Source organism: Hypanus sabinus, chromosome 14, assembly GCF_030144855.1.
Source record: "Hypanus sabinus isolate sHypSab1 chromosome 14, sHypSab1.hap1, whole genome shotgun sequence".
NCBI lineage: Eukaryota > Metazoa > Chordata > Chondrichthyes > Myliobatiformes > Dasyatidae > Hypanus > Hypanus sabinus.
Window position 1 is genome coordinate 76753323 of NC_082719.1, and position 26476 is coordinate 76779798.

A 26476-nucleotide genomic window follows, 5' to 3' on the forward strand; every position below is an offset into this window, starting at 1 on the left:
TGCTAATATACTAAAAGGATATCTAGTTAATACTGTATCATTGCTCTTGGTAATTTGCTGCACGTGTATTCATTTTATAGGTGAATCAATTTTTGGAAGCCTACTCTCAAGTTGCCAAGGATCTCCCCAAGGAAAAGCTGAGTTACCTGTCGCAATTGTTTTCCACTGCAATATCTGAGTATGATGCTCTGATTACAAGCCAAAAGGTTTCTGAAAAAAATATTCCTAACCAAGATCACCATGCAAGGATGCAAAATCTGGTAATAACATTGCAGCGTTACTTGAAGGAGACCAAGGAAACATGTCAAGAAACATGGGCCCGATTCAACCCTGCGCACATGCTGTGTGGTATTCTGCTTCTTGCAGCATCTTGTGTACATTGTTTTTTGGTATCTGAAAGTGTATCAACTTTTGAATCATTATACAGAGCACTTCTTATCTATCCAATTATCTGGGGCCTGTCTTCAGGGTTAATGGTCAATATCTGCATGCTGATATCTGGCATTAGGTTGGAGCCTCTAATAGCATGTTGTTGGGTAGCTGTTGGGTCACATTTGGGCTTCCATTGGTATTTTTGGAGATCTAAGTACATTGATGATCAAGGTACAAACAAATTATCCCAATGCTTCAGTGCTGGCTTTAAAGGGAAGTGGCAAAGTTTGTGGAAGTTCTTTGTACCTTTGGGAATGCTGCTGTTACGGTGTGGAGCGATGTTTTCCAATAGCTTTGTAATAAGTGAAGGACAAGTGGTATCTTTCCTTTTGAAATCTCTTGTGACTTTTACTGTCATAAAACTAAAGTGGGATGGTAAATTTAATAATTATAGTTTAAATGTGCCAGATATACATAGGAACCCTAGTTTAATTACATATAAAAGAGAAACTGTTTACCTCATTGGATTACTGGTGACCTTTTTGCTGTGTGTTCTGTTCTCTAATAACTTTTATAATTGCCGTGAAGAACTTGTGAACTGTGTGCCCTCTTCCTTCCTCAAACCTTTGTCAAGTTTAAACACCAGGCAAGAAAGGAACCTCCATTATATCTTGTCAGTGTCATCACTTGCACTCTTGATCTACCTCGTACGAAAATGGTTCCTTCATTACGGAAACCTCAACAGCTCACACTTGATTGTGTTTTTTGTACGTTTGGGCTTCCCATTTATTGTATTTTGCCTATGCTGTTTCTGGGCTGTAAATGCTGCTCCAGAAGAAACTTCCATTAAACTTCAAGATCTAAAAAAGAAGATAATAATATTTCTGCCAGGAATTGTTGCTAGCCTAATAATAACAGGCTTCTTTATTGTGCTATGGAATCCAATCACTGTATTTGTGAAAGACAACAAACAGTCTGATGAAACTCTTATTCCTTCTTACAAAGATTCTGCTGAAATGAAAACTGATTCCCTACATGTAATCCCACTGATATACCGTAAGATCCAGCAATCAATGAAAATGCATTTTTATGGTGATCAGAATGAGTCTCAGGCAGTATCTGCTTATGGCCTTGGAACTGTGTATTCTGCAGCACTCCTCGTTATTATTGTTCTTTTAACATTTTTGCTTATTCTGCTGCATAATGAGAGAATGTCACTGGCTTTCCTGCTGCTGTTTTTGGAAGGATTTACTTTCCTGGAGATACATGGTACAGCAAGGAACCTGTCATTACAGTCTGACAACATAGGTGTGTAACCAGTGTAAGAAATTTCATTTGTTGTTTAGTAGCAGTTTGCAGATTTTTAAAATATTTTATTGGTCCTTTCTAGGTTTACTTTTAAACTTTTTTGAAATCTGAACAGAAACCCCTTGAAAGTGTGCAGACTGTATATTTAACATTCTTATTGCATTGTTTTAAACATTTCAATCATCAAAAAATTCCACCTGGCTCAGGAAAGTCCAAATATCCTTAAAGTGAAATATAAAGGTGATCATATACTTAATTTTTTTGAAGAGTATCTAATCCACAAAGTGCAGAAGAGATTAAATAAAAGAAAATCAGGGACAGAAGACTTAAAGATGTGTACAGGGACCAGAGAAGGTTGAGGAAATGTTTTCAGCAGTCTGATTTGGTGTCCAAAAGTATAAATGTCTCACCACAAATCAATGGGTAAGGATATTTTTCGTGACCTGAAGATTTGTGATGGTAGTAATTTGCAGAAGGTTCAGGTCCTAGGTCAGGGCTATGACAAACCTCTCTCTCAAAGCATTTCATCACATTAAACATAGGATCAGAATTAGGCCATTTGGTCCCTCAAACCTGCTCCATGATTCCATCATGGCTGGTTTATTGTCCCTCTCAACCTCATTCTCTTGCATTCTTCCTGTAACCTTTTGACACCCTATCTCATCAAGAGCCTATCAACCTCCGCTTTAAATATAGCCACAGCTGCTTGTGGTAATGAATTCCACAAATTCACCCATCTGGCTAAAGAAATTCCTGCTCATTGCAGTTCTAAAAAATGTCCATCTATTCTGAGGCTGTTCTCTTTGGTCCTCGATTCTCCCACTACTGGAAACATCTTCACCACATCCACTATCTAGTTCTTTCAATATCAATAGGTTTCAATGAGATCTCGTTTCCCCCCCACCCCACATTATTCTGAACTCCAGTGAGTATAGTCCATCAAACACTCCTTATATATTAATCCTTTTATGCCCAGATCATTCTCATGAAACTCTTCTGCACATTCTCCAATGCCAGCAGATTCTTTCTTAGATGCAGGGCTCAAAGCTACTTATAATTCTCCAAATGTGGTCTGACCAATACTTCATAAAGCTGTAGCATTATATCCTTAAATGTGACTGCTACTGGCTGATAGTCATTGAGGCAACCTTCTTGAGTTTCTGCTCTTCTTGGGGCTGGTATGATTGATGTCTTTTTGAAGCAGTTGGGTACCTCTGACTGTGGCAGTGAGAGTTTAAAGATGTCTTTGAACACTCCAGTAAGTTGGATGGCACAAGTTTTCAGTGCCCTACCAGGTACACCATCAGGGCCTGGCATCATGTGAGGGTTCACCTTCTCGAAAGGTGTTCTGGTGTCCACCTCTGAGACAGATATCAGGTTGTCAGATGCTGAAGGGATTCACACAGCTATAGTTTCATTCTCCTTTTTAAAGTGTGCAAAAAGGCATTAAGTTAATTTGGAGAGGGAGGCATCACAGCCATGTCAGGCTTTGCTTTATAGGAAGTTATAACATGCAACTCCTGCCAAAGCTGAAGTGCATTCAGTTGCATCTCTGACTTCACTCAGAATTGCTTTTTTACTCTTCACTTTGCATAAGTTGTACCTAGACATAAGTTCCGTGCCTTGGAATCCCAATTGCCTTCAAAACACCAAGAAGTAATAAACAACACACACAAAATGCTGGTAGAACATAGCAGGCTAGGCAGCATCTATAGGGAGAAGCGCTGTCGACGTTTCGGGCTGAGTCCTTTCGTCAGAACTGAATTAATAAATATTGTTCAGTCCATGATAAGTTTGTTGAAAAGGTTGAATTCACTAAAAAAAATTAATCTTAAGTACTGAGAGCAAAGGCAATCAACTTTGAAGCTTCCCCCTTTATAATTGCCTTGAATCATTTCTTCAACCAATACTTAAGCTAGAAAGGTGGCATAATATGTATAACATTGTGAGATGAGATAAACCATTTTTATATTATTAAATGTAGTAAAAATTTACATGTTATTTCATTTTTATATTCTAAGATTTCTGTATAAGTTTTAAAGTAGATATTTAGTTTCAGCAGATGGTAGATGTGCTTTACAAATTAATTATTGACTATTATTTGATTTCCATATATAATATCACAGATGTTTCATACTGATTATATTTTTTGAAGGCTATTTTACAGTCCCGTGGTCTGCAGTTACAGCCTGGGTTTTCACAGCTACACAGTTCTTTTATGCTACTGGGCATCAGCCAACTTTCCCGACTATCCAGTGGAATGCAGCCTTTGTCGGGTTCACTGAAGGGCACAGCTCCAATGTGCTGCCAGCAATATTGGTTGGGATGAATACATTTGCTTCTCATATTCTTTTTGCAGGTAATTATTTTGTTACTTTAAAAATTCCGTATTATTCAATAGATTTTCTAAATGAATATCTGCAAAGAAAATTGTGATGTGAAATGTATGTTGCTGGCAAATATTTTGTTTCAGCAGAGCACTGAATAATATCTGCCATTACCAAGACTTTTTCTTACATGTTTAGATTTTTAAAGTTTTATATGTAATAATTGGCTGTAGTGTGAGCCAAGTTTTATATGCAATAATTGGCTCAAGTGACAGAAACAAGACCGCTGGGACTTGAGTAAATATTTAAGAAGAGTGAAATTAATGGAGAAGTAATGTAAATATATATGGGTGAATTCAATGCCAATGGACAAAAGGAGAAAAAGACGTTTGACTGGAAATAGGATCTCATCTATTTTCGGTGCACACGGTACCATTGTGTTAATATGGTCCATTAGATTAGACAGAAACACCCTTGAAACTTATTAGAATGTTTTACATCAGATTTGTGCATTAAAAATTGAATTGGCACAGCCTTTAAAGGCATGTTAACCAGTTTTGGACACCTGTATAAAATGCACCACCACCACAAGAATATTGATCATTGAAGGCACATTGCCACACACAGATTGCAGCTGCACACATGACTGTAGTAGAGGGGGAGTACCTAAATTCATAAATAGGCCATAAGACATGGGTGTAGTATTAGGCCACTCAGCTGATTTATTTTCCCTCTCAACCCCATTTGCCTGCCTCTCCCCATAAGCTTTGATCAAGAACCTATCACTCTTCACTTTAAATACACTCAATGACTTTGTCTCCAAGCTGCTGGTGGCCATGAATTCCACTGATTCAACACCCTCTGGCTAAATAAATTTCTTCTCATCTCTGTTCTAAAAAGACATATTCAGAGGCTTTCCTCTGGTCTTAAACTCTCCCATTATAGGAAACATCCTCACCACATTCACTCTATCTAGGCCTTTCAATATTTTGTAGGTTTCCATGAGATTCCCTCACCCCCTCATTCTTCTAAACACATCAATTCTCTTTGTATCCCAAAATCAGCTTCCATAGTAAGAACTCTACCAATTGCCACATCATCTTTAAACTTACCAATCTTGTTTCCCACTTCCACATTTAAGTCATTCACATACACTCAGTGGCCACTTTGATTACCTCCTGTACTTAAGTGGTCACTGAGCGTATGGTCATGGTGTTCTGCTGCTGCAGCCCATCCACTTAAAGGTTCACGTTCAGAGATGCTTTCTGCACACCACTGTTGTAACACATGGTTATTTGAGTTATTGTCGCCTTCCTATCAGCTTCAACCAGTCTGGCCATTCTCCTCACTTCTCTCCTTAACAAGACATTTTGCCCACAAAACTGCACCATTCTCTGTTAACTCTAGAGACTGTGTGTGAAAATCCCAGGAGATCAGCAGTTTCTGAGATATGCGGAGCACCCTGTCTGGCACCAACAATCATTCCACAGTCAAAGTCACTTAGATCACATTTTTCCCCCGGTCTGATGTTTGGTCTGAACAACAACTGAAACTCTTGACCATTTTTGCATGCTTTTATGAATTGTTTGGCTGACTAACTAGCAGGTGTGCCTAATAAAGTGGCCATAAACAGCAAATGTCCCAGCATCAGTCCTTGTGTGACACCAGTCACAGGCATACAACTTCAGAAACAATTCTTTCCCATCACTCTCTCCTATTGCCAAGCAAATTTTGATTTCAGTGTGCCAAAACTTGCTTCCATCTCTGATGATTAAGAACTGTACCTCTCAGAAAAAGCCCATTTATGCAATATATTGACGATGCTTTCAACTTGAGTTTTGTCAGGGGTTTCTCATTGGTCACTGACATCAAACTTCATTAGCTTCAAATGCAAACCCTTGAAGGATCTCGAGTCCATTATCATTGGCACAGGAAAGTTTATTACTTTCAGTTGCAGAGGCTGTTACCCATCAACAGCAACAGTAATCCAAAGGGCTTGGTATTTTAAAGAAATTTTACATCTGTAAAGCTAAGCAAATACAAAATGAATTATTCAGTGCCTACTCCAGCAAGCCTTTGCAATATTTAAATGAAATACTGAAGGTTCAAGCCTTCCAGGCAATACTAACTACTGAGTAAGTTGAGGTAAATAGGTTCTGCCATAAAATGTAGCATTAATCATAATAAGGTGTGTCTTCTGACCTGACACAATGTGGATGGAATCCTAATCCATTGAAGAAGTCATGATTATTGAGTAGAGCTTTACTCGGGCTGTGGATGCATCTGTTGGCTGGGTTGTGCCTCTGTTACTGTAGTGAGCAGCAAATTGTGATACATGGTAAATGTGATTTTTCTGAACACTGTCGGCATAGACTCTGCTTTGACTCAGAAGGTACATGTGTGTCCCAAGTGTCTGACATTACATTTACAGAGCCAATCACCACCATATTGATTCCTCAGTAGCAAAAAACTGCCATTACTGTTAACTACTGAGGACCTCTTTACCTGGGTGTATGAACACTTAAACACCAGAAAGTGAGGAGAAATTCATCCATTGAGTTATCGCAGACTCTGAGAACCTTTGGTAGTCCTTGAGCAGCTTTCCTAGGACAGGCTACACTTGTTTCTGAAGTTGCCCAGTCCCTACATCAACAATGCTTAAATCATAAACAGAGCTGGAAGTATATGATATACTCCTAGTTAAAATTTGAGCATACAAATGAGTCTAGTTTCTCAGCAGTTGATTTTTTTTTTAGTTTTCCTCAATCCAAGGGAAAATTTTCAAGTATGGTTAAAGCTGGTTGCTAAATTTGCAGATGGGTAGGAAAATAGATGGTGAATAGATAAAGATTAATTAAGTGAGAAAGTGTATGGCAAATGGAATATAATGTGCAAAAATATGAAATTGTATATTTTGACAGGGAAGATTTTAAAAGTACATATATAAATGAGAAATTTCAGCTTAGCACGGGGCAAGTGTATACATTTCTCTGATGTTAAATGTACCATTGAAACCTTTGGAAGGGATTTAGTGTATAATTTTGCATAAGGATTGAATGCCGGTTCAGAAAGTAATTAGGAAAGCTAACTTTTTTATTATTAGGTGAATTAATATTAGAAGCAAAGAAGTTATGCTGTAGTAGGTAGAGCACTGGTGTGGCCTCATCTGGGATATTATGTACAGTTTAGTCTCTATTTCACAAACCATGTTCACGCATTGGAAGCAATTCAGAGAAGGTTCACTCAGTGTACAGTAACATTTGGAATTGATAGCTTGTCTTAAATGAAAATATGGGACAGACTACATTTGTTTCCAGTGATGTTGACTGAAACTTAAGATCTTGACAGATTGCATATTGGGAGAATCTAGAACAATCAATCTCAGGTTTATTATCACCAGCATGCATCGTGAAATTTGTTAATTTAACAGCAGCAGTTCAATGCAATTCATAATATAGAACAAGAAGAAAAAAATACAATAATAATAAATAAGTAAATCTAATTACACTATATGTATATTGAATAGATTAAAAAGCATGCAAAAATCAGAAATAATATGAAATGTCAGTGGAAATCAGATTCAGATTCAGCTTATTGTCATTTAGAAACCACAAATGCAATGCAGTTAAAAAAATGAGACAACGTTCCCCCAGAATGATATCACAAAAGCATATGACAAAACAGACTACACCAGAAAATCCACGTAACGTTTGGCAATCCCCAATCCAGAGTCTGGAGAGGCTGCTGCATATTAATATTGCGCTACCATCTAGCGCGTTCCCCGGAAAGGAGCTCCAAACCCACCAGACAAAAGCAAGACCAAAAACTAAAGCTACAAGACCTGCACAAAACCACATAATTACAACATATAGTTACAACAGTGCAAACAATAGCATAATTGATAAAAAAAACAGACTATGGGCACAGTAAAAATGTGTTGTTAAAGGTGTTAAACCTTTGATGTTAAAGGACTGTAAATTCTAAAGAAATCACCACAGTTTCCACAAGTCCCTAGGGTCCCGACAGACTTGCTGTCCCACGCTGGCAGCAGAAGGGAATACCCCCGCTATGGACTTCCAAGGCTCTGCCCGACTCAGCCTCGCAGACGCAGCACACAGTGAAAGCTCAGTCGAAGGCAGCCTCGCAGATGCAGCACACACTGAAAGTGACCTGAGTCCGTCGAACCTCTGAGTCGACGACCATCCCCTCCAGCACAGCTTCTCCGAGCTCCATCCTCTGCCGAGCGTATGAAGACGGCCCTCCCAACGGCCATTGGCAATGCGACCCTGAGGACTGGGGGCCTGGTCTTCCCAGCAGAGTCCCGGACCTCACAGCAGCAGCAGCAACGAAGAAGGTCTTCCTGGAATTTCCCAATGTTTCTCTGTGCTTCCACGTCCGTTTTCAATCGATTATGATTGCGCACAGCACCCCACTTCACAAATAGCAGAACATCAGTTCCGGAGTAGCCACTGCAAGCTGAGTCGCGCCGCCATCTTGGATCTTCAGTGCTACAAATGATATAAGCCCTAGAAGATCTGGGCATAGATATTCTCTTTGAACTGTTTAATGGCATATATGATTCTGGTGTATCGATTGATGACCTCTGGAAATCAGTATTTATAACTTTGCCGAAAATTCCTGGAACTATTGACTGCGAAAATTATAGAACAATCAGTCTTAAGAGTCACATAATAAAGATTTTGTTGAGAATTGTTCTGAGTCGAATTAAAAACAAGTTAAGGCCAGAAACTTCTAAACTGCATTATGGTATTGAGGATAGACGAACTAGGAATGCAATTTTCATACTACGAATGCTTTCAGAAAGGGCAATTGAATATCAAAATGATGTCTTTTTATGTTTTATTGATTTCACTAAACATTGACGGAAGGGACCAACAATTGCTTCAAAATTTATATTGAAATCAAACGGCGGCAGTAAAAATTAGCAGTTGGACTAAAATTCAAAGAGAGTTAGACAGAGATGCGTTGCCTCACCTGAATTATTTAATATCTATAGTGAAATGATTCTCAGAGAAATAGACCTAGATGGAATAAAAATTGGAGGTGTTAACATCAACAATATTAGATATATAGACGATAGCACCCTAATAGCAATTGCTGCAGAAGACCTACAAATCCTCTCCGACTAAGTAGTGCAAACAAGTGCAGATTTTAGTTTAACCATCAACTGAAAAAAAAACAAATGTGTGGTAATGTCAAAAGAGCAGGATGCTCTCAACTGCCAATTGTACATCAGTAACCAAGAGATTGAACAAAAGACCAGCTTTAATTACCTTGGTAGCTTTATATCACAAGATGCTAGAAGTAAAGTAGAAATAAAAAGAAGAATTGCCATTGCCAAAACCAGCTTCCAAAAAATGAAACCCATGTTTACCAACAGACTCTATGACAAGACTCAGGCTACTAAAATGTTACATCTGGTCAATCTGGCTGTATGCTTCCGAAACACGGACTGTAACACCTGAACTGCAAGGAAACTTAGAAGCAACAGAAATGTGGTTTCTTAAAGGAATGCTGAAACTATCATATAGATATAGGGTAACTAATGAGACAGTACTCCAACATGCCCATACAAAAAGATCTTTAATGAGAACATTAAATGAGAGGAAATTTAATTTCCTGGGCCATGTCATCAGAAAGGGAGAAACAGAATGCCTTACATTACAAGGCCGTACGCCTGGGAACCACGGAAGAGGAAGGTAAAGAAGAAAATATATGGATACTGTGAAAGAACTAACAAATCTAAATGTGCGAGATATCATTGACACTGGGGGATCGTTCGATGTGGAGAGCCATGATCGCCCAAGCATGTAATGCGCAAGGCACATGAAGAAGAAGAAGATAAAAGTGAGGCAGTGTTCGTGGGTTCAGAGACCATTTAGGAATCAGATGGCAGAGGGGAAAAAGCTGTCTCTGATTCACTGAGTGTATGCCTTCAGGCTTTTGTACCTCCTACCTGATGGTAACATTAAGAAAAGGGCTGGGCCTGGGTGCTGGAGGTCCTTAATAATGGATGCTGCCTTTCTGAGACCCTGCTCCTTGAAGATGTCCTGAGTACTTTGTAGGCTAGTACCCAAGATGGAACTGACTAGAATTACAATCCTTTGCAGCTTCTCCTGTGCAGTAGCTCCTCCACCCTAATACCAGACAGTGATGCAGCCTGTCAGAATGTTATCCATGGTACATCTATAGAAGTTTTTGAGTATACTTGTTGACATACCAAATCTTTTTAAACTCCTAATGAAGTATAGTTGCTGTCTTGCCTTCTTTATAACTGCATCAATACGTTGCGACCAGGTTAGATCCTCAGGGATCTTGACATCTAAGAACTTGAAACTGCTTACTTTCTCCACTTCTGATCCCTCTGTGAGGATTGGTATGTGTTCCTTCGTCTTACCCTTCCTGAAGTCCACAATCAGCTCTTTCGTCTTACTGTGACACCACTCCACTAGTTGGCATATCTCACTCCTGTACACCCTCTCATCTCCATCTGAGATTCTACCAACAATTGTTGTATCATCAGCAAATTTATAGATGGTATTTGAGCTATGCCTAGCCCCACAGTCATGGGTATAGAGAAAGTAGAGCAGTGGGTTAAGCACACACCCCTGAGGTACACCACTATTGATCGTCAGCAAGGAAGAGATGTTATCACCAATCTGCACAGCTTGTGGCCTTCTGGTTAGGAAGTCGAGGATCCAATTGCAAAGGGGGGTACAGAGGCCCAGCTTCTGTAGCCTCTCAATCAGGATTGTAGGAATGATGGTATTAAATGCTGAGCTATAGTCAATGAACAGCATCCTGACATAGGTGTTTGTGTTGTCCAGGTGGTCTAAGGCTGTGTGAAGAGCCATTAGGATTGCATCTGCCATTGACCTATTGTGGCATTAGGCAAATTGCAATGGGTCCAGGTCCTTGCTGAGGCAGGAGTTCAGTCTAATCATGACCAACCTCTCAAAGCATTTCATCACTGTAGATTTGAGTGCTACCGGGCGATAGTCATTAAGGCAGCTCACATTATTCTTCTTAGGCACTGGTATAATTGTTGCCTTTTTGAAGCAAATGGGAACTTTTGCCTATAGCAGTGAGAGGTTGAAAATATCCTTGAATACTCTCACTAGTTGGTTGGCACAGGTTTTCAGAGCCTTACCAGGTACTCCATCGGGACCTTCCGCCTTGTGAGGGTTCACCCTCTTTAAAGACAACCTAACATTGGCCTCTGAGACAGAGATCACCAGGTCACTAAATGCAGCAGGGATCTTCACAGCTGTAGTTATATTTTCCCTTCAAAGCAGGCATAGAAGGCATTGAGTTTATCTGGTAGTGAAGCATCATTGTCAGTCATGCTATGGGTTTCGCTTTGGTCACATTCTATTGGTCACTATTTAAAAAGGGATAGTTCATTTAAGACATTTTTTTCTCCCCATCTTCAAGGACATGAGTCTTTGGTAATCTTTCTCAAAGGGTGGTGGAAGTAGTGTCTTTATCTCTAAGGCAGAGGTCAATAAATATTTGATAAATGAGGAGGTGAGAGTGTCACAATCAGATAAACCATGATGTTATTAAATGCAGGGCCACATATGGGCTGCTGCTCCTTGTGGCATAAATAATTTTAAGATTTTGTATAATAATTATGCAAAGGAATGAGGCTATATGCTTTTGATAGTTCATCTTCAGTGTTGAGAGAGATTGGCAGTAACTATTGCAATCATGTTTGAAAAAAAGAGACTTAATTTATATCTACTGTGTGAATAAGTTAACTTAATTTTTATATGCACTGTAAATGCCTGGTACTGAATTTTGCATAATGCATTTGTATATCTTCTTCCATTTCACAACATAACTATTCACCACCCCATCTTCTTTTTACTTCTGAAGCCAATTTTTTTTTAACTCTATGTTGCTGCTACCCATTTTAAAGAAGCTTTTTTTGGTAACTAGCTGAATATGATTCAGGTGCCTTTTGTAAGTGAAATGTACAATATCAACTCACTTTCTTAATCAACTGACTCCGTTACTTCATAAAATTTGTCTCATGTTGACTAAACATGTTTCATCCTTTTATAAATCTTTAGTGAATTTACTTTCCAAGTCTACATTTGTCAAAACGTTTGGAGACATTTAACCAACTGGACTGCAATTGCCAGATTTATTTTTTCTCCACCTTGAGTATTTTTTCATTGTATGAACCAAGTAAAACATTAGCATTTGGGACTGCAGCATAGCACTACAATTACCATTGGCATCTGTTACAACAGTGTCCTGTTTTCTTGCTGCTTGTTAATTCCTGCTGGAATGTATGCCTCTAAATATTGGTTGAAGAAAATGATATTTCCATAGTTAGATTAAACATAGAACAGGTAGAGCACTGTACAGGTCATTCAGCCCACATTGTTGTGCTAAATAATACTAAATGTCATCCTCCTCCTGTGCATCATCTATATCCCTCCATTTCCTGCATATTTATGAGTCTTGTCTAAACACCTCTTCAACACCAACAAATTGTCTGATTCCACTACATTTTCTACCCTGGGGAGAAGAATCTGCCTCTCTATCCTACTTATTCCTCTCATTGTCTGTCATTGTTTCACCATACATCTATACAAGAATCTCCCACTCTGTCTACTCCTCAAGGAATGGAAGATTAATTGTGTGCATTAGTAGGTGAGGGGGTGTGTGAGGTGGGTGGCAGTAGGATGATGCCATACAAAGTGTCCAGATTGTCGATATGATTAATCATAATATCTTGGATTAACTACATTACAAGCTGGTGCTAAAAGTATATTAATAAAATATTATCAACCTTGCAATAAAATGCAATGAAACTTTTAACTGACTTTTCAGTTATATTCTTGAGATAGTGGGATGCCCCTTGTTACTGCTTTGGCCATTTATCCGTGAAGTGAAAAACGCTAAAAGCAAGATCGCCAGGAAGGAATGTGGAGAGGAGGAGCTGATGATGGAGATGAGATTGCGAGAAAATCCTCAGATGTTTTCTATAGCCATGTTGCAACTGGGAATGAGATACTTGTTTGCCTACGGTGTGCAGGTATTTTGTATTATCTATTCCACACAAAAGTCAAGTTATTGTAATTCTACAGTGCCACTCGCAGGAAAAATTAAATTAGCTATGATGTCATTGCATTAAATAAATTCTATAATGTGTCAGTCAGACTGCAGATATGATGCTCTCTAACTATTGTGTAGTCAGGGGAATTAATTGACCCTCTGGTAGCTTACAGCTACAAAATACTTGACAATAATTTCACAAGGTCATTGCCTTGGCCTTTGTCAACATTGCTGCATCTTGGATGCTGCAACAGATCTTGTTTTTCCCTGTGCCTTTCTCAACCCAATAAGAGGGTGTTTTGAGCTGTATTTCACAGTAGATTCTTCAGATAACTTTTCATTTCCTTCTACAGACGCAACCTGACCAGTTGGGTTCCTTCAGAAATCATTTTTTGCTCTTTAAATATTGCAGTTGCACCTCCTCTAACACCATCTCTAGCAGCTTGTTTGATATATCCACCATCCCCTCTGTGAAAAAGCTTGTCTTTTGGGTCCACATTAAATCCTCTCACCTTAAACTTGTAATTCTTTAGTTTTAGACTTCCCCCATCCTTGGAAAAGGCAATAACATTTCTACCTTAGTAAATGCCCCTCATAATTTTTATAAACCTTCAATAGGTCATCTTCAGAGTCTAGCATTCTAACAAAAACAATACTGGCCCTTCTGCTGTCTCCTTGTTACTATAGCCCTCCATTCAGCACTCTTTATAGTCCCACCAGATCCTTTCCACGGCATGGTCACCAGAAGTGCACATACTATTCCCAATGTAGTCTTGTGCAAGAATTGTACAACTGCAGCTTAATGCCCCAGCTGTTAAATTCAATACCTCATCCTGTGAAGGCAAGCAAGCTGTATACCTTTTTCCACTACTCTATCCGTCTGTGTTACCATTTTCAGGGAGTTATGAACTTGCATCCACAGGTCCCTTTGTATATTAGACAAATTCCCCAAGTCCCTGCTGCTTACTATATGTATCCAGGCAGTATTAAATAACCCAAAATGCATTACCTCCTATTTCTCTGGATTAAATCACTCATCTCCAAGTTAGGAGAAGTCTGATTCCTCAGGAAACTATCCTTGCTGTCTTCAGCTTCACCGATCTTTGTCTTGCATTTCAAGCCACAGATGTTATAACATATATATAGGATCCATCACAGCTTCCTGTCATGCACCACTAATTACAGACTCCCAGTCAGAAAAACAACTGCCCTTTTCCTCCAGAGCAAACACGAGGAAATCTGCAGATGCTGGAAATTAAAACAACACACACAAAATGCTGGTGGAACACAGCAGGCCAGGCAGCATCTATAAGGGGAAGCACTGTGGACATTTCGGGCCGAGACCCTTTGTCAGGCCCTTTTCCTCCTCTCATCAAGTCAATTTCTGCATCTGTTTGCAAAAATACATTGGATCTCATGTGCCTTAACTTCCTGGACTGACCTCCTGTTCAGTACTTTGTCAAAGTTTATGCTGAAGTCCACATCTGCCAAATTTGTGAATCAGGATTTCCCAAAAGATGTTGATAGCCCTAAATATCCCTGCCTTTCCAGATGATCATAAATCCTATCCCTAGGAATTTTTTGCCCAATAACATTTCAATTCATTTCAATCAACTGATGTAAGGCTCACCAGCCTGTAATTTCTTGGCTTGTCCTTATTGCCCATCTTGACTATAGGAATATTACTACTCTCCAGTCTTCAGTCTTCTGCATCCTCATCCATGGCTAAAGCTGATGCAAAAAATCTCCAGCAGAATCCCAGCAACTCCTTCCTTGGTTCCCATAATACCTTGATGGATTTTGTCAGGCCCTGGGGATTGGCCTCTAATCCTGGTAATTAGAGATTTTGTGTCATTATCTCTAACTCTTGCTCTTTCTTAATGAGTACATGTCCCAAACTATAATGCAATCCGTTCCCAGCTTTATCCCCTCTCCCACCCTTCTCCCTTGTGAATACTAATAATTCACAACAACATACGTAAACCCTGGCTGCACACTTCTGGTTTCTAAGGTTCTTATTCTTTCCCTAGCTACCCTCTTTTCGTACACATACAAAAGGTTTTAGAATTATCTTTAATTGTGTTGGCCTGTTCCCTCTTTGCTCTCCTAACTGCTTTCTTAAGATCTCACTTATATCCTCTATGTAATCTATAAATTTTGCTAAACTGATGTAAATTATATTGGGAGTAAAATAGGTGCATAAAGGAATACACTAAATAAAATCAACACACACAAAATGCTGGAGGAAGTTAGCAGGTCAGACAGCATCTATCAAAACGAGTAAACAGTCGATGTTTCAGGCCAAGACACTTCTTTAGGACAGAGAAGACAAAGGAGGCGCTGTTGTAGTATGGTGCATCGACTTATGTTTTGCGGAGACCAGGCCAGACACCTCCTCATGTCTATCCCTCAAGGAGGACCCCACTTCAGACTATCAGAACACTGTCTCCAACACCATTACTGACATCATCCACTCTGGAGAATTTCCAACCACTGTCACCAAACTCATTGTTCCATTACCCACTCTGATCGCTTCTATCTGCTACCTAAGATCCACAAACCAGACTGTTTGGGTAGACCCATTGACTCTACCTGCTCCTGCCCTACTGAATTTGTGTCTTTATGTCTTGAATCCATTCTATCCCCTTCCCTTCAGTCCCTTCCCACCCACATCCATGATACTTTTGATGCCCTCAACATCCTCAGTAACTTTCAATTCCCCGGCCCTGTGACCGCCTCATCTTCACCATGGATGCTCAGTTCCTATATACTTCCATCCCCTATCAGGAAAGCCTCAAACCCCCAAAAAATTTCTTTCTTAACAAAAGAACCAGACAATCCTCTCCACCATCACCCTCCTCTGTCTGGCAGAACTGGTCCTCACCCCGAACCATTTTTCCTTCGGTTCCCACTTTCTCCATACCCAAGGGGTAGCCATGGGCGCTCACATGGGCCTAAGCTATGCCTGCCTCTTCGTCGGCTATGTCGAACTATCTACGTTTGAAGCCTTCCCCAGTTACGCTCCCCAATGCTTCTCCGCTACATTTACAACTGCACTGGCACTGTGTCATGCACCCATGCTGATCTCATCAATTTTATCAATTTTGCCTCTAACTTCCACCCTGCCCTTAAATTCACTTAGTCCATTTCTGACATCTCCCTCCACTTTCTTGATCTCTCTGGAGACAAATGGTCAACCATCAATTTTAATAAACCTACTGATTCCCATGGTTATCTTGACTGTACCTTTTCCCACCCTATCTCCTGTGAAAATGCTATTTTCAGCTTCTTCACCTCCGTCATGTCTGTTCCCAGGATGCAGTTTTCCATTCCAGGACATCCTCCTCTTTTAAAGAACGGGGTTTCCCCCCTCTACTGTTGATGCTGCCCTCAGTCGCATCTCCTCCATTTCCTGTACATTTGTGCTCACCCTGTCTTCCCACTGCCACAGTAGTAATAGAGTCCCTCTTGTCCTTACCTACCACCCATTTAGCCTCTGCATCCAACATATTAGCCTCCACAACATCAGCTATCTCCAAAGGGATTCTACCACTAAACGTATCTTTGCCTACCTTCGCCGCCCCCCCCCCCCCCCCCCACTTTTCACAGGGATCGCTCCCTCCCCACTAACATCCTACCAGGCACTTATTCCTGCAAGTAGCCCAAATGCTATACCTGCCCATACACTTCCTCCCTCACCTCAATTCACTGCCCCAAACAGTCCTTCCAGATAACCAAATACTTCACCTGCTGGGGTCGTCTGTAGTGTCTAGTGTTCCCAGTGTGGCCTCCTGTACATTGATGAGGCCTGTTGTAAATTGGGAATAACTTTGTTGAGCACCTCTGCACTTACTGTCACAAGGGAGTTTTCCCGGTGGCCAAACACTTTAAATCCGATTCCCATTCCCATCCTGATGTGTTGATCTAGGCCTCCTCATGTGCCCAGATGAGGCAACCCTCAGGGTGGGGGAGCAACACCTTGTATTCTGTCTGGATACCTCCAACCTGATGGCATGAATATTGATATCTTTTTCCTGAGAACAAATTCAACAGGCCCCCCCCCCCCACCGCATTCCGCACTCTGACTTTTCACTTCTTCTCAGCTGCCTATTACTTCCCCCTGGTCCCCACCACCTTCTCTTTGTCCTATTGTCCACTCTCCTCTCCTATCAGATTCTTTCTTCTCCGGTCCTCGACCTTTCCCACCCATGTCGCTTCACCAATCACCTTCCAGCTAGCCTTCCCCCCCTACCCCCCCCTCCCACTTTTTATTCAGGCATTCCCCCTCCCCTTCCTTCTCGGTCCTGAAAAAGGGTCTTGTCCTGAACTGTTGACTGTTTACTCTTTTCCACTGATGTTGCCTGACCTGCTGAGTTCCTCCAGCATTCTATGTGTGTTAATTTGGTTTTCCAGCATTTGCAGACTTTCTCGTGTTTGTCATTAAATGAAATCAATTTGTTTTTTAATTAAATGTTCTGTTACTTAAGATATAATAAACTTTTCCTTCTCTATACAGCTCCTTGCTTCTGTTTGTGCAGCGGCCATATTACGGAGACATTTAATGGTTTGGAAGATCTTTGCACCAAAGTAAGTTATGCTTCATTCGTGAGCTGCTAACTATTAGTAGATAGGAAACATTTTTTTTAAACAAGCAGTGATTTACTGCTTCTACATTTACTGCTCCTTTATTAAGACCATAGGATACAGGAGCAGAATTAGGCCATTTGGCCCAACAAGTCTGCTCCACCATTTCATCATGGCTGATCCAGTTTTCCTCTTGGCTCTGATCTCATGCCTTCTCCCCGTGTCCCTTCATGCCCTGACCAATCAAGAATCTATCAGCCTCTGCCTTAAATGTACATAAAGACTTGGCCTCCACAGCTGTCTGTGGCAAAATATTCCATGGATTCACTGGCCCCTGGCTAAAGAAATTCCTCCTCATCTCCATTCTAAAAGGAGGCCCCTTTACTCTGAGGCTGTGTCCTCTGGTCTTAGACTCTCCTACCATAGGAACATCCTCTCCACGTCCACTCTATCAAGATTTTTCACCAGTCGATTGATTTCAATGAGGTCACCCTTCATTCTTCTGAATTCTAGTCAGTATAGGCCTAGAGCCATCAGATGCTCTTCATATGACTGGGCATTCAATCCTGGAATCATTTTCATGAACTTCCTTTGAACCCTCTCCAGTTTCAGCACATCCTTTCTAACAAAAGGGGCCCAAACTTGTTCACAGTTCTCCAAGTGAGGCCTCACCAGTACTTTATAAAGTTCCAATATTGCATCCTTCCTTTTATATTCTCGTCCTCTTGGAATGAATGCTAACATTCCATTCACCTTCCTCACCACAGACTCAAACCTGCAAATTAATCTTCAAAGAATCCTGTGCAAGGACTTCCAAGTCCCTTTTCATCTTTTTCAAAAATTTCCTCTCCATTTAGAAATTAGTTACCCTTCTTCTACCAAAATGCATGACCATACCCTTCCCAACACTGTATTCCATCTGCCTTTTATTTGGCCATTCTCTTAGTCTGCCTAAGTCCTTTTGTCTATTTCTTCAAAACTACCTGCCCCTCCAGCTATCTTCATATGATCTGCAAACTTTGCAACAAAGCCATCAATTCCATCATCCAAATCACTGACATATAATGTAAAAAGGACCGGTCCCTACACCAACCCCTGTGGAACACCATTAGTCACCAGCAGCCAGTCAGAAAAGGCTCCCTTTATTCCTACTCTTTGTCTCCTGCCAATCAGCCACTGCCTTATCCATGCTGGAATCTTTCCTGTAATACCACAGACTTGTAGCTTGTTAGGCAGCCTCACGTGTGGCACCTTGTCAAAGGTCTTCTGAAAATCCAAGGACACAACATCAATCGATTCTCCTTTGTCTATCCTGCATGTTTTGTTATTTCTTCAAAGAATTCCAAAAGATATATCAGACAAGATATTCCCTGTGGAAGCCATGCTGACTACGGCCTATTTTATCATGTGCCTCCAAGTACCCTGAGACCTCTCCTTAATAATCAACTAACATCTTCCCAACCACTGAGGTCATATTAACTGGCCTATAGTTTCATAGAAACATAGAAAATAGGTGCAGGAGTAGGCCAATCGGCCCTTCAAGCCTGCACCGCCATTCAGTATCATCATGGCTGATCATCCAACTCAGAACCCTGTACCTGCTTTCTCTCCATACCCCCTGATCCCTTTAGCCACAAGGGCCATATCTAACTTCCTCTTAAATATAGCCAATGAACTGGCCTCAACTGTTTCCTGTGGCAGAGAATTCCACAGATTCACCACTCTCTGTGTGAAGAAGTTTTTCCTCATCTCGGTCCTAAAAGGCTTCCCCTTTATCTTTAAACTGTGACCCCTGGTTCTGGACCTCCCCGACATCAGAAACAATCTTCCTGCATCTAGCCTGTCCAATCCCTTTAGAATTTTATACGTTTCAATGAGATCCCCGCTCAATCTTCTAAATTCCAGCAAGTATAAGCCTAGTCGATCCAGTCTTTCTTCATATGAAAATCCTGTCATCCCAGGAATCAATCTGGTGAACCTGCTTTGTACTCCCTCTATGGCAAGAATGTCTTTCCTCAGATTAGGGGACCAAAACTGCACACAATATTCTAGGTGTGGTCTCACCAAGGCCTTGTACAACTGCAGTAGAACCTCCCTGCTCTTGTACTTGAATCCTTTTGCTATGAATGCCAACATATCATTTGCCTTTTTCACAGCCTGCTGTACCTGCATGCCCACCTTCAATGACTGGTGTACAATGACACCCAGGCCACATTGCACCTCCCCTTTTCCTGATCGACCACCATTCGGATCATAATCTGTTTTCCTGTTTGTGCAATCAGTGGATAACCTCACATTTATCCACATTAAATTGCATCTGCCATGAATTTGCCCACTCACCTAACTTATCCAAGTCACCCTGCATCCTCTTAACATCCTCCTCACAGCTAACACTGCCCCCAGTTTCATGTCATCTGCAAGCTTGGAGATGCTGCATTTAATTCCCTCGTCTAAATCATTAATATATATTGTAAATAACTGGGGTCCCAACACTGAGCCTTGCAGTACCCCACTAGTTGCTGCCTGCCGTTCTGAAAAGGTCCCATTTACTCCCACTCTTTGCTTCCTGTCCGCCAACCAATTCTCTATCCACATCAATTCCATACCCCCAATACCATGTGCTTTAAGCTTGCACACTAATCTCCTGTGTGGGACCTTGTCAAAAGCCTTTTGAAAATCCAAATATACCACATCCACTGGCTCTCCCCTATCCACTCTACTAGTTACTCTAGAAGATCCACTCTACTAGAATCTATAAGATTCGTCAGACATGATTTTCCTTTCACAAATCCATGCTGACTTTGTCCGATGATTTCACCTCTTTCCAAATGTGCTGTTATCACATCTTTCCCCACCACCGATGTCAGGCTAACCGGTCTATAATTCCCTGGTTCTTCTCCCTCCTTTTTTAAAAAGTGGGGTTACATTAGCCACCCTCCAATCCTCAGGAACTAATCCAGAATCTAAGGAGTTTTGAAAAATTAGCACTAATGCATCCACTATTTCTTGGACTACATCCTTAAGCATTCTGTGATGCAGACCATCTGGCCCTGGGGATTTATCTGCCTTTAATCCCTTCAATTTACCTAACACCACTTCCCTACTAACATGTATTTCCCTCAGTTCCTTTCTTCTGCCTCTCTCCCTTCTTGAAGAGTGGAGTGACAATTGCAATTTTCCAGTCTTCTGGAACCATTCCAGAATCTAGTGATTCTTGAAAAATCATTACTAATGTCTTCCAAATTGCTTCCAGAAATTCCACCCATTGCTGCTCTGCCGTCATCCCTGCCAGAGTTCCTTTCCAATCAATTCTGGCCAACTCCTCTCTCATGCCTCCATAATTCCCTTTACTTCACTGTAATACTGATACATCTGACTTTAGCTTCTCCTTCTCAAATTTTAGGGTGAATTTGATCATATTATGATCTCTTGCCTCTAAGAGTTCTTTTACATGAATATTTGGCATTTTATAACCACAATGATGAGATGTCCTTATTGTTAAAGTGCTTCACAGCAATGTAAAAATTTAGACGTGTATACTATAATATTCCACTAATTATTTGGAAATCCTAATGGATTGGCATTTGAATCAATGAGATATTGCTTATTTATTGATTATTATTTTGTATTTGCACAGTTTAATGCATTTGTCCGTCTTTGTGTGCAGTTTTTCATTGATTCTATTGTGTTTCTTTTTATCTACTGTGAATGCCTGCAAGAAAATGAATCTCAGGTGACATATATATTTTGATAATAAATTTGCTTTGAATTTTGAAGTTTGAGTGCTGACTTGAGTGTTCTCTTCAATGCAATGAGGTCCTGTTCTGCTCCCTTTAACCTTGCAGGGTCTAATTTCCCACACTCCCTTTAACATTGCTAAGTTTGCTGTAAAAGTCATTATACAACTCTAATAGGTTATAAACAAAATTCAATAGGAACTGGACACTGTAGTATTAATTGGAATAAGATTAAATAGTCCATAAAATCTATCAGTTCTACATTACCAGAATTCCCAGCAGCTAGATTAACTGGACTTTTACTATTTGCCAATATAAATTTAAAAATTGTTTTAAATGAATGCAAATGTTGGTATGTCTGCTGAGTGAAAAGTAAATGAACTCATCCTTAATATGTTATATGTTCAGTTTTCTCAGATTCAGAAAGAAATTTATGTTTTGATAAACTGGTTTTGTAATCAACTATCATAAAGTAAATTGTGAAATAGTACTCCAGATCAGATGAATTTTGGAAATTGAGTCAACTGCGTTAGTGACTGTTTGATCTTGAGTATTTACCAAAATTAGCCTTTTGTAGCATAAGGGTTTTGCTGGCAAGATTATATTTATTGCTCATTTCTAGTTGTATTGAAAATTTGGCAAGGCATCTTCAGAACCATAGCTGACCAAATGGTACAGGAATTCCCTCAGAACTGTTAGGCAGACAGCTCTAGAAGTTTGAGCCTATGAAAATTGAGGGTTGCAGTGGCAGTGTTCCTGAAATGATAAATGGACAGTTAAGTATGAGCAAATGTTTCTTGACACGTATGAATAAAAAAAACAAAATGTGTTCAGGTGTTGATTGTCAGTAACTCTCTTATAATCAACATGAATAAAAAAACATTTAGTTGCAACAGCTCAAGGTGCTTAAGCCCATAGACACTTCTTTAAAGAACAAATATAAAAATATTGTGGGACTGAGATGATGACTATCAAAAATCATAAACTTCTTCCATCATATTTGGTATGATCCCAGATGTCAACTAAACAAGGGTTTGTAGCACTCTGTTTTGAAGTTGAAACCTTTTCAACTAACCTTTTAGAATTAATCTTTTTTGCCTGTTTTTACTAAATCAAATCCAACACAGTAGTTTACTCTTTAGCGTAACACTATTACTGCACCAACAACCCAAGTTCAATTGTTCCGCTATCTGTAAGGAGTTTGTACATTCTCCCCATGATCAAACAGGTTTGCTTGCGCATTCCAAAGACGTACGAGGTCGTAGACTAATTACTCATATACGAGAAATTGGGTGGTGTGGGCTCACTGGGCTGGAATGGCCTGTCACCACACTATATCTCCAAATAAATAAATAAAATTGACCATCAATGGTCAACATATAACCATATAACAATTACAGCACAGAAACAGGCCATCTCGGCCCTTCTAGTCCATGCTGAACACTTACTCTCACTAGTCCCACTGGCCCGCACTCAGCCCATAACCCTCCATTCCCTTCCTGTCCATATACCTATCCAATCTTACTTTAAATGACAATATTGAATCTGCCTCTACCATTTCTACTGGAAGCTCGTTCCACACAGCTACCACTCTCAATAATTAGTGGGTAAGTTAAAATGAGTTTACTGTCATAGGTTCATCTGTCCACAAGTACAATAAAAATGTCACTTGCAGCGATATCATTATTACTTAGCATCAGAGACAGAACATTTACAAGAAAAACATAACCATAAATCATACAGTACTTATGGCATTGATTGATGACAAATTCAGTCACAAATTGTGGTTAAACTATGGAACCAGTTTGGTTCACTGCTTTGTTGTAAGTTTTAATAGTTTGAAATTTCATTTTCAGGTTGCCTCATTTTTAGATATGCCTCCTGTTGTTCATTTACATCTATTGATGCAGGTTGGGTTGGTCTTCTTCCCAATAGTAATAATTTAAGCAAGGACTTGTAACCCATCAACTATAATAGCTTAGCAAGACGGTCGGTTTAAGACATTTATGTACACCTTCCAAGTGGAAGTAGGAGAGGGTCTTACCACTCCCACTTCTGGTGATTAAATTTTTTAAAATGCATCAAATAAAAACAGGGAACACTGGTAATTCTTTGATAGGTAGCCTGTACGCAGAAATAAATAGTATTGCCTTTAATCAGAAGCAGTTCTAATGATTCCAGGTATTTCCAGTATTTTCTGTTTTAATCTCAGATCTCCAGCATTTACGTTTTGTTTTCCCCTATCACTTGCATCTTTTGTTTGAATTGAATGACAGTTGCTTCCTAAATTTGATGTTTATTTTCTTCTTTTTGCTTTCTAGGTTTCTTTTTGAGGCTTTGGGCTTTATTGTTACAAATATCTACCTTGTTATCACCTTTTGTTTTGTGATGCGTGTGGATGTCGGTGTCAATACATGGTTTAAAGAATTACTGAAGCAGTCAAGGTAGTTAATTAATACCTTTACAAATGAAGTCCAGTGAAGATTGCTATGGAGTGTTACAATTGTCAACCTCACTGAATGCCAAAAGAAAACCAACCATGACATTGTAATTATCTCTAGACATTTACCATTGGGGAAAAAAAGCACAATTTACCTTCTTGCCTTCTGAAGCCAACAAATGAATGCTGAGTTTTTATTGTACGCACGATTCAGGAGATTTGAGCCACTGAAGGGAAAGTAAAACTGTTTGCTGTTTCTTGGTGTTGACAAATACTTGTAAGAGTTTATTTGTAAATAAAGGTGTGCTTCTAGCACTTTTATGGCTTGTGGTAAGTAGATATGATGACCTAAACTTAAAAATTCTTTTATTCTAGTGAATGACATCAAGCATAGAAAACCTAGGCTATGTGTTTTTATTTTAACTCCAAGGTTTGTTTTGTAATGCGGCAAATTGCTACTGACTGCAAATGTAATTACAAAACAAAAACAGGAATGTAAAATTTTTCATATGTCAAGTACCAAACTTTGTTTATGATAGCTCTGAAAGTAGACATATTGCAAGGATTGCTCAAATATAAATTTACATGCACACATGTTGTGCAAATCCTTGAAAGGTATGCACAAAGCGGTTCTATTAGTTCAGCTAAATTACTTGAGAGGTACGTGTTTGGAGGTACTTTACAATTTCCTGTTCCTTTATATATTTGCCATAATATGAGCAGGTTATTCATCCTAGAATGCCAAACTCATTTAGTTTAAGTATTTTGATTTTGCAGTTCTCCAGTTTCAAAAGTTTAATTATCTACTCCACCGTTTTAATGCTTCAGCAGCATACACATTTCCAATTCTGAGGAAAGGTTGTTGAACTGAAACACTCTGCTTTCTCTTTCCACTGATGCTACTTGATCTTCCAACATCTGTTTTTGTTTCAGAATCTTGCTTCTGCAGTTTTATTTGTTTTAAGCTCAATATTAAGTTCATCCTGTGTTCAGTAAGTTTAGTAAATGTAATTAATATTTTTAATTAAAAAGGCTTCTGTGAAAAGAGTTGTTTTATATTATTGATATATTGCAGCAGTGCAGATTAAATTATTTCTTCCCTAAAATCAATAAAACTGACTAATGTAGATAAAGGTAATTGTTAATTCATTTATTGTTGTTGCAGTGTTTGTCTTGTAAGTTAAATATCATTTGACTTCTTATGAAATTTCGTAGTATTTGTTAAACAAATTGAAGAATGTTGAATAAAGACTTTGTGTGTAAAACAAATTATTCAAGCCATAATCCTTGCGTATTGTGCATCACTTAATCTATTTTGCTGTAGAAACAGAAACTTGGCTAGATAAATATTAGAATATTTTTTGTCTTCTATGGAGAAGGAAAACTCTGATTTTAAACCTCCGCTGTCTTGTGGCCATACCCACCCATGGGAGAGGCTTTGGGAGTAAACCCAGAGGAAGAAATCTGGGGAGCCGGGGTTCCTAAGGCAGTTTGATGTTGTTTACAACTTAATTCTGGCGACCTCTGCAATGACACTGGTGCCAAGCTGTATCGGCGCTTGCCCTTCCCTTGGACTACATCAGTGACATGGAGAGGGGGAACCTGCTGCATGGGCAACAGCTGGTTCTTCAAATCTTCCCCCCCCCCCCAGGCTTGCAACCTGCAGAGGACACAGTCCACCAGAGGTGCAAACTCATGATCCCCTGGGATTGACGTCTGCCTCCTATTCAGGGATGTGTATCCTCCATTCTTCTCCTTCATCTTTTCCCAATAACATTATATTGCTTCCTGCTGTTCAGTACTCTGCTGTATTTTTTAAGATGTGATCCTAAAAACTGAATACAGTTCCCTTGCTCACATTAAAAGTTTGTTAAAAAATACTTATTTGATTTGGAAAGTTGATGCATATTTTATGCATTATTTTCAGTTGCATCAATACATTTTACCACATAAACACATCCCACCAGAGTACTGAAACAGTGATAGCTACAAAATTTAAAAAAGCAAAGGCTTCAGATTTATCAACAAGGATATGGCCACTGTAGCTAAATCCATCTAGAAATTGCAGTAGGTTAATCAGAGAAACAGCGTTAAAGTTCATTTCAGCAGCAACTGGTCTTAGCTGCATTTTCCTTTGCCAGAGGTTAATTTGTTAACCCATATTTGAACAATTTCTTCTGTTTTATTCTATCATTACTTAAAAGAGCTCTCATGGTCTTAAATATAATGGGTGAATAAGATTTTAAGATATAGGAGCAGAATTAGGCCATTTGGACCATTGAATCTACTCCACCATTTCATCATTGCTGATGCAATTTTCTTCTCAGCCACAATCTCCTGCCTTCTTGTGGCAAAGAATTCCACAGATTCACCACCCTCTGGCTAAAGAACTTTCTAATCTTCTTTCCAAGGACACCCCTCCATTCTGAGGCTATGTCCTCTGGTCTTAGACTCTCCCACTATAGGAAACATCTTCTCTACATCCACTCTATCAAGGCCTTTCACCGTGCGATACAAAGCTATTCAATGAGGTCACCCCTCATTCTTCTGAATTCTAGTGAATACAGGTAGATACTGTGATACACACTTTATATGACAAGCCATTCAATCCCAGAATC

The 26476-nt window shown here is 39.7% G+C and overlaps 1 protein-coding gene across 3 annotated transcripts in view; it reads left to right on the top strand.

Moving 5' to 3' along the window:
- Positions 1–25127, top strand: part of pigo (phosphatidylinositol glycan anchor biosynthesis, class O) — a 65596-nt gene extending 40469 nt beyond the window's left edge. Inside the window, exons 6-10 of one of the 3 annotated variants that reach the window (XM_059989466.1) lie at positions 81–1680; positions 3836–4039; positions 12890–13077; positions 17614–17684; positions 23740–25127. In XM_059989466.1, coding sequence (XP_059845449.1) covers positions 81–1680; positions 3836–4039; positions 12890–13077; positions 17614–17684; positions 23740–23866 — 2190 coding nt within the window. In that variant the 3' untranslated portion in view covers positions 23867–25127. Of the gene's footprint in view, positions 1–80; positions 1681–3835; positions 4040–12872; positions 13078–17613; positions 17685–23739 lie in introns of those variants that run through there. The other 2 variants (XM_059989467.1, XM_059989468.1) reach the window with 2 other exon arrangements.
- The last annotated feature ends 1349 nt before the right edge of the window (positions 25128–26476 follow it).